Here is a 15,640-nt window from a genome sequence, read left to right as displayed (position 1 = left end):
TATCGTTACTTTTTGCAAATACAGTTTAATGACGTTTATAACAGATTTTATTCCGATCCTCTACAGTAATTCGTATTAGGATTAATTAAAGATGTTCCTTACCATTACATCAAATGTACATTGTCTTATAACTTCATCTGGATCTTCATTGCCAATAACTTCTGAATATCCTTGCACAGCTAGACTACCGGAAATTTTGTCTGCACACAGTTTTTGAGCTTCTGTATCCGTAATTATATTGATATCTTGACGCTGATCAAAATTGTAATCCATTAAGATGGCATGATTATGAGATACAAAAGCAGTAAAATCAATTTTACAGCAAAAAGTGTTACACGAAAGAAACAATTTGAACATACTTAGTGCAAACCGAACTTAACGAGTAACATATCTGGATGATATTAGTAAATCTTTTTAACTGCACAATAAAAGAATGAATGAATGAAAGAAAGAAATGAAGAAGAAAGAAACTATAATATAAGACATAATGTAAACGATTTATCTAATTTCTTTTATATCATAAATTGGTTTTATTATAGAATGTAGCTATGAATACAATACCATGTTGTGAATATGTTAGCTTTAGAAATGCAACATTTTCAAACTTACCTTGATCCTAGTTTCAAGTTCAGCTGTATTTTCTTCTGTTGAAGACATTAACTGAAGTAATCTTTCTATTTCTTTGTCATGTTTGTCATTAGCACTTCTTTTCCTCCTGTTTGGTACGTGACATTTTGTACCAGTTATTGATCTGCTCATTGTACAATTCAAATATTGGGTGGGATAGCAAGCTGCCTCTGCTACTGACGTAGAGCTGTTACATACACAAAACATACCATTTAAATCACCCCAACTGGTTAAATCCCTATGTCCTGTAAGAAATAAGTTGAGCGGCTTTGTTTCATCCAAAGTCAAACTGAAAGAGAAAAAAAAAATAAAGTAACAAGAGTTGTCACACAACCATTTTAAAACGCAAAAAATTAAAGTATTATGCCTTTAGAAAACTAGAGGTCTTGTGCATAGAAATATATTTCTGATACCGTGATACGTACATATATCTATTAATTTATTTATATATTTATTTATATATTTTATTTATTTATCTATTTAAAAAACAGCAATGACGTGTTATAATTTCCATCGAATACATTAAATCGCAAAATCTCCAAACACTACAGTATGCTAAATCAAATAATTGACAATTGGCTTGTAAAACTTTGGTTATCACCAAAAAGGAAATGTAGGGAGTTGAAAGGTTCGAGGTAAGAACTGATGGTTTCATGTGAAATTTTATCTGACAGTCATAATTCATAGTATATAATAATTTCTTCTTTATTCTAAGAATTTTCTCTCTTTGCCGACTATACTCGTATGTAATAAGGATGTAGCTACATTATGTAACAGGTTATTATACTTTAATCGGCTTAATGACGCTATACAGTGAACTACTTTCGACTGGAAATTATGGGATCTGACTATTGGCATGTCCGGGGTCCGTATTTTATAGCAAATGCTTGATGATGGGCCGAAGAGACCTTACGAAACATTAACTATTAACACATTCAAAGGAAATATGACAGACGGACAGACGATCAAGCGCATGAATTATACTATTTGAATTTCTTAGTTCAGAGCTGTGAAATCCCTTGAGAAACGTAGAAGTTTTACAGAAGAATATTTCTCCTCTTTCTCCGTATATTACATCTGTGTAAAAAACAAAGGGCCATTATTACGTTAGAAACAATTAAAGGAGAAAGCTTCGACAATATGAATCTGGCCACTTCATGACAATACCTCGGTACAAGTTTCACGAATAAAACAAATCAAGGCTTGGTAATATTACAAGTATCTGGTGATAACTACGGAATGCCGTTAGAACCATCGCCTATGAATCTGTTGATCTAAAACGCGATGGTCGATAGTACGATGGTGAAAACGCGAAATCACGAAACTACGATGGTGAAAACGCGAAAGCACGATGGTGAAAACACGATAGTACGATGATGAAATCGTGACAGTACGATACTACGATGATGAAAACGCGATAAACTATCGTAGTTTCGTGATTTCGCGCCTTCATCATCGTACTGTCGTGTTTTCACTATCGTACTATCGACTGTCGCGTTTCAGATCAAACCATTCATAGGCGATGGCCCTAACGGCATTCCGGAATGCCGTTAGGGCCATCGCCTATGAATGTGCTAATCTGAAACGCGAAAGTCGATAGTACGATGGTGAAAACACGAAATCACGAAACTACGATGGTGAAAATGCGATAGTACGATGATGAAAACGCGATAGTACGATGATGAAATCACGACAGTACGATGGTGAAAACGCGATAGTACGATGATGAAAACACGACAAGACGATGATGAAAAACGCGATAGTACGATGGTGAAAACGCGATAGTACGATGATGAAAACGCGACAGTACGATGATAAAACACGACAGTACGATGATGAAAACGCGATATCACGAAACTACGATGGTGAAAATGCGACAGTATGATGGTGAACACACGATAGTTTATCGCACTTTCATCATCGTAGTATCGTACTGTCGCGTTTTCATTATCGTACTTTCGCGTTTTCATCATCGTGCGTTCGCGTTTTCACCATCGTAGTTTCGTGATTTCGCGTTTTCACCATCATACTATCGACTATCGCGTTTCAGATCAACACATTCATAGACAATGGCCCTAACGGCATGCCATAGATAACAGACTTGCATGATAGAAAATAGTAAAAAGGCGTATCAAAGATTACGCAGACAACAGTGTCGTGAAGTTACGATCTTTATTTCTTTTGTTTTTGTTAGCTCTTATGTAAGTTTTATTTAATTGTATAACATTGAAACTCCACAGTCCTAATTTCTTACTCCTCTTCAGTTCTTATGTTATTACAAATTCATGTTTATTTCATGTTTCATGGAATTCTCGAGTTTCTCATGCTCTTAAACATTTACTATATAAAGGTTCGGTTCAACTTGTTATATTGACTTCAGTAACCTCTTTCATTGGTGAAACAGATTTGTTGAAAATAAAAAAAATGTTCTATTTGGAGCGTAATACAAGCATTTATCTGTGAATAAAATCTTATATTATAGCAAATGTGAAAATTTGATTAAATCTCAAAGTGTTAATAAATGAAGTATAATTATGGTATGCTGATATTTATTTCAATAATATAAAGTGATCTTAGATATATGTGTGGCAAGGACAAAACAAGAAAGAGCTTTTAGTCTTATATTCAAAGGATAAAAGTCCACCACAAACAGTATTTTGTTTTTATTCATTTGGATTGCCTGTTAATAGATCAAAGAGATACTTTTATTGTAATATTATTACCTCCAGCTTTCTGTGAAGTCTGCAAAATTGCTGTTTCGATTAGCTCCATTGTTTTCTGAAATAGTTCCGTCTCTATGTCGAAAATCGTTGGCTGGATTATTGTCAAACTGGCCACATAGTCCCTCAATGTTAAACAAGTCTTTCGGTGCCATTGTTATGTCTATATTCATTGAAGTATCGTATGCGCTGTATAGCCTAATTGTTATTTTAGTACCTATTGGGGTAAACACCTTAAATTGTAAAAAAAAGTTCAATTAGTGCATTCAAAATACACATGTGGAATGCAAATAAAGTCAATACATGCAAAAACAATAACAATTGATACAATAAAGAATAATACTAGAACAAAAGCAACAGCACATGAATATTAAAAAATGACAACAAAACAGTTTGGTGTTTGCAGTTTTTAAGTAGATTCAAAAGAAAAATGGATTTAAAAAAAAATTTTTTTCCTTTTTGGGACTTTTCGAAATTTTTAACAACAATAGGAGATATGAAGGGAAATTTTTTGTTCTTAGGCGGGGGTGTTTTTTGCGATTGTTTTTTTCTTTTAAATTTAATTTTCTTTATTTTTTATACTTTCATGAATAATAGGATAATATCAGACACCGTTTTCAAAATTTAAAAATATATTTCATCATTTCTAATTTTTAGAAAAAATCATGATCGTTATTTTATTGAATTTCTTCACTAATTGCAAAAGCTTAAAATAACACTTACATCGTATGTGTAATCATTTATCCTTACAACTTGTAAAATTCCACCGTCTTCGCATTTTGTAAAACCAATGTAGTTTATACTGCCACACCTATTAATCATGAAAACATCTTTACCGGCTCGAATAGCAACACCACAGGCACACGTCGCCCTTTTATTACATATCTTAGTTTTTTCTTGAACCTAAAAATACAAGCTTGATTTGTAAAAAGCTTATGTGTTGCGTGTAGTTTACAAAAAACATTGAATATTCCAAAACACCATTTTAAAGAAGTACGTTTGTATATTTCGTTATATATTTTCTTATTAAGGGTCACTTGCACATGCTTTAAATCATGCTTAAAACTTCTGAAAAAAGCAGACTATTTCTTTTCATCGAAACACTTTATCTTTTACGTCTACATACAAATTGTAAAACAAACAGGCATTCTATGATACAACTCTTTCTAAAATCAACAATTACACTATCAATATAACATGCATAAAGTTAATGTTTATAAATTTATAAAAAAGAAAATTACATTGCATATTGTTAATGAGTTTATCTCATTTATGACCATTCAATTTCACAATTTACATTGTAAATCTTATTCTCCGTAATTTGCTGAAATTCATTCATGCCAATCACTTACATTGAAGATAGAAGACATGAATATTCATATAAATTATAGCATTTGAATATTTAACATTTGAATATTTACTGTAAATATTGCCATGCCTTATAAGACATACCTCGATTCCATATTTCGTGTTATGATATAACATGAACACACCAGGAAAAGGCTGACCGTTCTTTGTTTGTTGCTCATAATATCTGTGGCATCAGAATAATCATTTTCAAATATGGTTTTGTTCGTCAATAGCTTTGATTATACACTCGCGAAACGATTTTGGTTACTTTTATACCAAAGTATCATTATTAAGTATGATTAAAAAATACAAAAAAATACAACAAATAAACGAACAAAGAAACAGAGTGTTATTTATTTAAATGACAGATCAAACTAGAATATATTAAATTAGATTAGACAATAAACTTGATATCTGTCCGAGTGTTTAATGATGGCAGAGAAATGTTCTACCATAGAAACGGATACAGGTATCTTTAAAGATTTATATGGTAAATATGATGCTCAAATTAAGATTTATCAATTTTGTAAGTTCCAAAAAGCATCATTTATAAAGATATAGCCGAATTTAACATTTCATGTAAATAAAGGGAGGTAATAAAAATTATTTTTTATAAAGTCTAAGTCAAATTTTTCAATAAGAAATGAATGCATATATTTTAATGATTGCATATAATATATACAAATATTTGTAGTACATACTTTACATAGTCTTCGATTTTTGAACATTGTTTCATAAGCATAATTATATACATATATATAATTTCACATAACTGTGGTATACAACCTCAATCACAATAAACAGGATCTTTAAGATAAAAGTGTACACTTACACGCCGTCAGCTGATCTCATATGTGGGTCTATGTGAGAGTAACATATCTTTGATTTGTATTCGCCATTGTCAGATACGATAACCTTTAAAAAAGAATATATGAGCCGCGTCATGACAAAACCAACATAATGGATTTGCGACCAGCATGGATCCAGACCAGCCCGCGCATCCGCGCAGTCTGATTATGATCCATGCTGTTTGCTATCAGTTTCTTTACTTGTTATAGGGTCTGTAAGCGAACAGCATGGATCCTGATCAGACTGTGCGGATGCACAGGCTGGTCTGGATCTATGCTGGTCGCAAACCCATTATGTTGGTTTTTTCGTGACGCGGCTCATATATCAATGTCAACTATTTGTATCTTCAACTATTAACCTTTTAATTTAGTTGTTCTTTCAAATACTATTATATCTGGATTTTTTAAGTTCAACATTGAATTAAATTGATAAACGTTGTGTTATGCATTGCACCGTTTAATATATATATATGTAGGTTTGCTTTTACACAATCTGTCAACGGTATGAATACATACTGTTGGTATTTGGATTGTTCTATACTTTTCTAAACTATAACATGTATTTAGCTTATAAAAGTGGTAGTTTTTAGTTTCTAGTCGAAGATTTTGATATATATTTTAGATTCATTTATTCCACTATTCCAATATTTCATTGAAAATATGTTTAGATAATGGAGTTAATGATTGTTTTCTTTATGCCATGTACATGTTACTTCATATTAATAAGAGCAAAAACATATTTAATGGTCACATAATTTAAATAATATATTTCTAAACAGAAAGAAATGTATAGTATATATAAAATGTAATTGCATGCAAGAAGTTTAGAAGTACCTTAATCACTGGAAATTTATAATTCCTCCAAATCGCATGACCCATTGTATCGGGAAATTGTAACAAAAGGTAAAAAAGCCGTTTATCATCATAGTTCATGTCTGTTGTTACTATCGAGAAATTGAACACTGTATCAGGGTTCCAAGTTGATCCATTTTTTAACGTCTGAAATAAAAACATTTATTCAAAGAGACAGAGAGCCAGTGTTATTAAGTTGTTCTTTGATTGCCATCTTTCCTTGTTGATCTTATTTTTCATATTAAAAGTATTTTTGTTTCATGAAAAATCTCCTCGAAAATTGGTAAAAGTAACATAAAATAATATTATTATTTGTATCTTATTTAGACATTTAATATCATAGAAAAAGAAAATGTCGAATATGGCAAAATGAAAATTTTGTGCTTTATTGAGTCCTGTAGACTACCGACAACGCATTATAGCAACGCCTCAAGCAATTTTCAACATTTAAACAGGAATTCTAAATTAAAAATTTAAACATCTGCAAACGTGTCAATTTATCATTTATTTAAATGTTTTTGTTTTAATTACATAAAACAGTTCTATAGATGATAAGACAAAGTGTACCTGCAGACCATTTGAGCATCGTTGGTTTGGTTGTAGTCCAGCTAAATTAGCAACGCCAGCCTCGCATTGTATGTCTTCATTATCACGGTTAAAAATTTGAAAATTTTCAATACAATCTTCACCCGCTGGTAGATCAGCATATCTGCAGCCTATTGGCATTGTTGATGTCATTTGAAGAACCGCTGTGTCACCTTTATCAATGTTGATGGTTGTATTTGATACCTAATAACAAAATAACAAATTATATTTTAGCGCACACACATCGTCTATCTGCTTGATTATTGATCAGATATGCCACGAATATCAGACAAGTAAAGATGATACGTTCACTGCAGTTACTTGAAGCTGTTCCATAAAAAGCGGTGTTTGGTGTATGGAATATCACAGTCAATCTGTAAAAGGCATATTTTGTTTTTAGGTGAATTTTACAAAGTTTATATTTCAACAGTTATAATTGATAAAATTGTCTTATTTCACAATCATTTAATTATCCATTCCTTTTAAACATATAAACTCCTTAACAAAAAAAGTCTGAAATAATAAAGTTTGATAAAAGAAACATTATAAAGTAATATATTCTGAGAAATAAAGGGAGGTAACATATTAGTAATAATAAAGGAGGAAACATATTAATAAATCCATATATAGTAATCGCAATTTATAAAATACAAGCTAATGTAATTTTGATTTTGAACGAATAAATGTGACCTTGATTTGAATACGAGAAAGCAAAAACCTGTGTTCAGCACATCATCTCCGTATCACCCCAATTTTTCCCGCTTAAAATGTTTCTGTTATCATATTCTAACATGCAAAGTTTAAAGAAATTCTATATTTGCCATTATATAAACTCCCGAAAACGTCCTTAATTTGTGTCTAGGTGTGTGATCTCTGTACTATTATGTTTGTATATTTCGTACATTTAGCTCACAGGGTTAGTGTTAGCTCCTAGATTAAAACGGCTTGAATTTCCTTTATAAAAGAAAAATATTTTCCGAAACTGTATCTAAGCAAATTAAGTTAATTTACACATGAACAATGATTCTAAAATAAATAAATAGGTGTAACAATATTGGCTTCGTCCTTTTGGCACGGAGTCTTCAGCAAAATCTTTTTGGGCCATCCCCTAAAATATGTAAAAAACACAACGAAACAAATATCACATTTAAAGAAATTATTATCCTCTCTACATATTCTTCTACTATACACTTACTTTGATGCCGGCAAAAAAGCTTCTACTAAATGCCATTTCTGTTATCCCGGCATCCGCATTATCAGATGTAAGGGCACTGACGCCACAATAGATCTGAAAACAAAGCTGATACTCATCATGACAAAAAAGGAAAGACTTAAGATTTTCTACACTTTCTTTATAAAGTATCGATCTTGAAAAATTATTGTTATGAACATAAACATAGGTTAATCTTTTCCTTTGATATCAAAAGTTTATAAACATTTACATAGGTTTGATTTGAACGAAAAGCTGTATTGAAGTATCAAAAATGTTTGTCGTATTCTGACCAGATGTTTTATTTGATATCATGAGAACCTACATGTATATGTTTCAGGAAAATGTTGAAAAATTAAAAATATTCAAAACATTACCAAAACTAGAAATGTGTCATCATGCCACGGATGCCCCCGCATGCAGCCAAAATTTCAGATGTTATTATATTTAGTTCCAAATTTGTTAGCACAAATTATTTTTTTCATTTTAAGTTCAAAGCCCTTAAAACTTTTCAGAAACTGTAAATTTCATATTTTTTTCAAAGTGAAAAGGGCATTACTCTGCCAAAAATTATTGAACCATGACCAAATTCGAACTTGACCTTGGCATTCCAAAAAAATATCCATATGTCAAATTTGAGTTGAATGTGTTGTACTGTTGGGGAGATAATAAACAGAAACTGAAAATTTCATATTATTTTCAAAGTAAAAGGAGCATAACTCTGCCAAAAATCATCGAACCATGACCAAATTCAAACTTGACCTGTATTTTCTCATGACATATCCATATGTCAAATTTGAGTTGAATGTGTTGTACGGTTGGGGAGATAATGAACGGAAACTGAAAATTTCATATTATTTTCAAAGTAAAAGGGGCATAACTCTGCCAAAAATCGTTGAACCATGACCAAATTCGAACTTGACCTGTATTTTCTCATGACATATCCATATGTCAAATTTGAGTTGAATGTGTTGTACCGTTGGGGAGATAATGAACGGAAACTGAAAATTTCATATTATTTTCAAAGTAAAAGGGGCATAACTCTGCCAAAAATCATCGAACCGTGACCAAATTCGAACTTGACCTGTATTTTCTCATGACATATTCATATGTCAAATTTGAGTTGAATATGTGCAACCGTTACTAAGATAATGAACGGAAACTGATGATGACGGAATGACAGAATGACGGAAGGACGGAATGACGGAAGGACGGAACAGGGTAACACTATATGCCCCGGCCATTACATGGCGGGGGCATAAAAAAAATCAGTATTGGTACTTATAAAACAAGTAGTAATCGTATGTCACTATACAGGACTTACATCGAATCCCATTTCTATATCGTTGTCAATAAGCACACTCTGATGAAAAAGTAATCCATCGATGTCTGTTGTAGGGCCATATGAAACCAGAAGGGCCCCGTTCACGTACCTATGGTCAAAATGAAAGTAAACTTTGTAAAATAAATGCAAGTCCCAAACAAAACTAAGCAACCGCAGGCAACTAAAATTAATTATCCGTCATAATATTATTGTGCATTGTTTAATCAACAAGAATAGCGCATTACCTTCTAAATGATAAAGGCTGGCGGTGTATTTTGGGTTTTAAATTAATTCAAAACGTTTATATTGTAAAAATATCCAATATTGAACAATATTAACAATTAATCAGCTTTTTTGTCGGATGCATTACCTCAGAATTATTATTTCCTGCTCAATTGTGAATTCAAATACAGCCGGATTCATTGAATGATTTAAAGTGCAGAAATATCACAGCTTAAAAATCAGAAGTGGCTTTAATTCAGTTGTCTGTTCTTACTCAAATTATGCAGGTAGGGTTCTGCAGCACAAGGTAAGCTCGAAAAGAGCTTCATATAATTTTACAGTGTCAGTTTGACAACAGATAACAGGTCACGATTCTTACCAGTTAACCTTGTAATAGAAATCCGCTTGCACATTGAACAAACATCGGAACTGAAAATACGGGTCAAAATGTGTCGACTTTCCAAATGGAGTATTAAACTCATTTTCATTGAATCTGAGCTCTGGTGATATGTCTACGTCTCCAAGTTCAACATCTGATATATTTGGTGTAATGCGCAGTTGGGAATATTTATCTGAAATATATGCATCCGAATTTTAATGTTTTTCACTGTGTCACTTTTGAAGAGTTTTGTCAATTTACATTTTTTTCTTTACTACAATAGCTGAAAATGTCAGTGTTTGATTGCTTTAGATATCATATTTAGATGCAAATAAAATGCTTTACAAGTACGTATATAAAAACAGTGTTCTTGAAAGTTGTCTACATATGATTTACCTGAACGGTTTATGTTCCAGTGTAATAACATTTATTTTGTATATTTAATTTATAAATATAAAAACTTTACTGAAACAGAATGCACTAGATGACTTTGTCGGGGGCAGGTAGTACTGAATATCATCATCTCCACATTTTCTTATCTTCACTGGATGCTGTATATCACACGGAAACAAATAATCACGTTTACAGGCCACGGCGTCTATTGGTGTTTCAGTTAATGAATCTATCGATGGATGGGTACCTTCAGGTGGGTAATATAATAAAGGCATGTATTAAATATTATTTTATATGTAAAACTTCCCTCATATAAGCTTGTGAGCTAGTTTGTATTTTAATTAATACATTCGCAAGGCTCTCATTTACCCGTTTCACTTTCAAGATTAATAAAAGATTTCTTCACTTAATCTAATGATTAATAAATAAAATTTTAAATAAGAGTAAAGACGTACAATGAATATATAGAACTATTACAAAACTTATTATACATGTAAATTGTTCCACTGGAAAAAATATTGGCGTTAAAATAATACCTTCTAAATAAACTGGATAGTATGTAGAACAGCTCGTATAGTCAGGTTTAGTGGTTGAGTCAACCATAATATATTGCCACCCATTATGTACAACACTGTACCACTCATAGTTTAGATTGTCATCACTTATACCAAGATTTTCTTTCTCGTCCCATATTCTGCTCGGTTGACGGAGAGGCATATTTGGTAGTGCCGTAACATCTTTGGAGCAACTTCCCTCAGTATCAGCTGAACACAATAAATAATAAATTGTCTTTATTAATGCTGTATTATTGACACATTAACACTCATCCGCTCTATTTGAGTATAATAAAGCTTACGGCCGCCGTAAAAATGTATGTTTTAGATATTGGTATTTAGTTTGAATATGTCATCTAAAATGTTTGTTCACATGCTTTGAAGAATATAAACCATTTTTAAGATAGTACGACGTACAATGCACATCTTATTCAATTGAAAAGTATGTATGGATTCAAACGTTCATGTGACAAGCCAGCTTTTATTATTAATAACTTTAAATGAAAAATTGGATAATTTAATAAATTCATACATCGTTATCTCCCTTTGTTATATGTTAATTACATAAGTATTTAAATGAGTCAGTGTGGCCTTGGCCTTGACCGAAGGAAACCATCTGAGTAATAATAATAGTTCTGCCAACTATATTTAATGTCCTACAATCGCTTTAAAGCATACATTCTTATTAGTTTTATTCTATGTAACTTTTTTACACATATATAGGTGTTTCATCGTTGAAAGTTCGAACATTTATGAAGCCAAACGATGAGAATGGGTTAACTTATATAAAAGCAGAGACAAATGTGTGATAATTTGAGCATAACTTGAACAAAAGTCGTCGGCGGGACCCTATGTTAAGTCTGTGTAAACCTAGTAAAACGTGTACAAGTCGTGTTTAATCGTACTAGACCGTACTTGTAACCGTATAACACTCTTATGTATTTGTATACATATCGCGTTCAAACCTTGCTTGACTGAATATGTCCGTGCTTTATTCGTACATACTCGTGCAACAGTCGAGTTGAACTCGTACCAATTTATTACCAGGCACTGTTGGGGCTAAACAATCGTACATGTCAATCCGCGCCCTATGGGAACCGTGTGCGACACGATGTTCTGCGTAAGCGAAGTCAATACAAAATACATCAATGAATGACAAAAAGACATGAACGACTGGACATGACTATCAAGAATATCATGAATTGATATTCTAGTATTAACTTAAACTTTTCAGTTGTTGAGCTAAATGTTGTTTATTACATATCATCTTCATAAACAGCATATTTATGCATAATTATTTCAAAGTCAATGCATGAATGACAAAGCTATGTACAGAAGAACACAACAATCCCCAACAATTCCCAATCATAACGTTTAACATTTAAAGTGGAGATCTCACCCCTATGCGCAAAACATTATTTAATTGTATCAAATTAATTTATAGTCCTTCCTCGAATGACAAATGTTGATTGGCTACAACTATCACTACATTTTTACGTATAATTTCATACCATAACATGATTGGCATACTAGTGTATCTTAAATCTTCAAACTATAGACCAGATACATTCGCGCCATCCATCGTGATTATGTCCAGCCAGCACATATATACGTATCTTTTTATTTTAATTCATCAGGGAATGACAGAATTGTCCACTGGAAACGACCATCAGTGCACTTAAAAATTTATATCACGAATTTTCATCTACAAGTATGATGCTGACCTTTTAGGATAGGGACCCGGATCTGACAGACCAAACATCATCAAATATGTTTAAAAATTCAATTATAATAATTTCATATTTATCCAGAAAAGACAAAATTTTTGATTGGACACAACAAGCATCAATGCACTTTAATGATAAATCTCAAAACATCACTTTGTTAAACAAATGTGACATTGACCTTTTAGATAGAAATCCAATTCTTGCATAGGTCTGAATCCATGCTGGTCGCAAACCCATTATGTTTGCTTTGTCGTGACACGGCTCATATAGGTTAAACTAACGTTGTTTACAAGTGTTGTGGTAAGTATTGTAAGGCAATAAAAAAATTATATTAAAAAAGAAAAATCGTAAAGAACACTTACCAAACAGTAGGGACCAAACATAAATCATATAAAGTCGGTAACACAGTAATGTCTTCATGATGCGGAAAACTGAAAGAAACAAAACATAATTAAATTTGCTACCACGCAAATATTTCTCACTTTAAAGGTTAGAGGTATATAACAAGAGGTGACTGTAGGACAACGCGCTCGACTATTCTCAGTGCTCGATATTATAACAAGATGCCAAATAATATAAAAGAGACGTCGACATCACATAGCTATCTTGGATACTGACGATAAAAAGTTGTAAGTTCGATTTGTTTAGAACTAGAATAAGCTTGGAAAAACATATGAATTGGTATCGGCTTGATGATGTGTTCCGCCATTCTGATGTCACAAGTCACGTGGGATGGACCAAAGTAAGAAATCCTTACAAAATTGTCCATTTTGTCCAAAGAAATGGAAATTGTTCATTGTTTGTGACAATTCCTATATTTCTTTCCTTTTCAAAAAAACGTGAAGTATAATAATTATAAATTTCAATGGAAACCATTTAAGGCCTATTATTCCTCAAAAATGGTTTCTTTTTATTTCCAAAAGCTTTTCAGTTTTGGTGTCCTGATATACAAACGTAGGTTATAAAAAAGTGACTAATTGGCCGATTACCTAAACCATCTTTTGCTTCAGTTCCTTTTAGATATTAGTAATGTTATATTGATTTAGTATATTGTATGAAAGTATTACTACCTTGATTACATTTTGTTAGTTTTATGACACATAAATTCATACTCAGCACTTCTTTCTTTAGGTCATGATATGTATGTAACCTTTTCTAATATCATAACTTATGCATTATAAGATTCACGTCTGTCCTTTATAAAGAAAGAGAAACTTGTTTGTTTCTGAATTAAAGCAAACGCAAATAATAACCTCAATCGCGTCAAAACACAATTCAAGCAACATCTGTCTCTCACAACTCTGGTATTGCGGTCTTGAAAAATAACTGTAAAAGTCCCATATTGCAAAATAAAAAACAAAACAAAAAAACTTGATATCCAATTGTCCAATTGGTTAGTTTCATTAAGCGTGAAATAATGTGTTTCCCCAAATTTTAGTTAGAAACTTAGATATTTGCATATGAAAATTGACCTACAAATGACAGAATGACAATCAATAGCAGAAAATGGTTTTATGTTAAAGCTAAAATTATCATCTGCCTAGAGTGCAAGTAGGGTCATGAATTTATTTATTTGAGATTTAACAAAATGCGTGAAAAGTGTGAATTGTTTTTACAGTCCTGTATAAGGATATTTTGTTTTTCTAACAGAGGCACAGCACAGAGTGAATGCAATCGACGGTAGGTGGGAATGTAAATAAACATGTGTATGCTTATCTCATCATAGATAGAGTTATTATTAAGCTGTTACTTCTTGTTGAAAAATCGCACAATTTGCTTTTTTCGTAATGCCTTGGACGAAATTTATATTTTTTGTTTATTTATCGTACATAATTTATAAACATGTCGCTTTATACGGTATTGTGTGTTTCTCATTATGTATTTCATATATATACATGCTTTTTGAAACTAAATATTATCATCACCATTTTATGTTCATTTTTCAACTTAGTTTTTCTTTACTGTCCAAGAATGATAACTTGAGTTTACATTTGTTAACGTGACAAAGATTAATAGCCTAGCGAAAAATAGGTAAGGCGGACTGAAGCCTCATTTTTTCAAATGCATGAGATTAGGATATTTGAGCGGCATCACGACAAAACCAACATAGTGCGTTTGCGTTTGCGCATCCGCACAGTCTGATCAGTATCCATTCTGTTGGCTTACCATCTCTAATACAAGTACAGAAACTGATAGCGAAAATCATGGATCCTGGTCAGACTGCGCGAATGTGCAGGCTGGTCTGGAACCATGCTGGTCGAAAACCCATTATGTTGATTTTGTCGTGACGCGACTCTTCCATGCACTTGTGTAAAATTTGATAGAAAAAGCATATTTAGAGAAGTTAAAATAAAATAATAAAATATATATTGATCAATATGTTTAAATTATTAATATTTCCCAATCGTAGTGTGTTTAAAATATATGTAGTTTGATTTTTAAAATGTAAAATACAATAAAAAAACAAGAGCCATGTCAACATGGCCATCCCCCGCCGAATGTGTTTGCTCATTGGAAGAATGTATATGTAGTACAACAGAATAATTCTATTTTAAGAGGTCTTTTGGTAATGAAAACTGATGGCTATAGTGATTACAGATTTGAAACCTATGTGAATACTGATGGCTGAAAATAACAAAGGGCAATAACTGAAAAATAATGCAGGGTGGGTTATCATTATTGTGTGCTGCATCCCTCCTCAGTAAAATCTATCCACCTATGAAGTTTCAAGTTGATACCTCAAATACTTTTTGAGAAAAAAATTGAATTGAAAAATTAAGTATGAAAAATAACAAAGGGCAATAACTCAAAAATTATAAAAGGTAGAGTTATCATTCTTGTGCAGTGCA

General features: G+C 32.0%; 1 protein-coding gene across 1 annotated transcript; it reads right to left on the bottom strand.

The window, feature by feature from the left end:
• Nucleotides 1-81: 81 nt before the first annotated feature.
• LOC132721403 (von Willebrand factor D and EGF domain-containing protein-like) lies at nt 82-13,244 on the bottom strand. Its single transcript, XM_060705703.1, has 14 exons — nt 13,154-13,244; nt 11,047-11,274; nt 10,584-10,757; nt 10,118-10,310; nt 9,517-9,625; nt 8,178-8,270; nt 6,965-7,186; nt 6,380-6,544; nt 5,530-5,612; nt 4,800-4,881; nt 4,071-4,250; nt 3,351-3,580; nt 610-916; nt 82-252 (listed from the first exon to the last, which is right to left on the bottom strand). Exons 1-14 carry the CDS (start codon nt 13,209-13,211, stop codon nt 82-84), a joined length of 2,295 nt encoding a protein of 764 aa, XP_060561686.1. The 5' UTR covers nt 13,212-13,244.
• Between the last annotated feature and the right edge of the window lie 2,396 nt (nt 13,245-15,640).

The sequence above is a fragment of the Ruditapes philippinarum genome, unplaced genomic scaffold (genome assembly GCF_026571515.1).
Source record: "Ruditapes philippinarum isolate M1 unplaced genomic scaffold, ASM2657151v2 ctg7537_1_1_1_1, whole genome shotgun sequence".
In the NCBI taxonomy this organism is placed as follows: Eukaryota; Metazoa; Mollusca; class Bivalvia; order Venerida; family Veneridae; genus Ruditapes; species Ruditapes philippinarum.
This window is presented reverse-complemented; position numbering and strand designations above follow the sequence as displayed.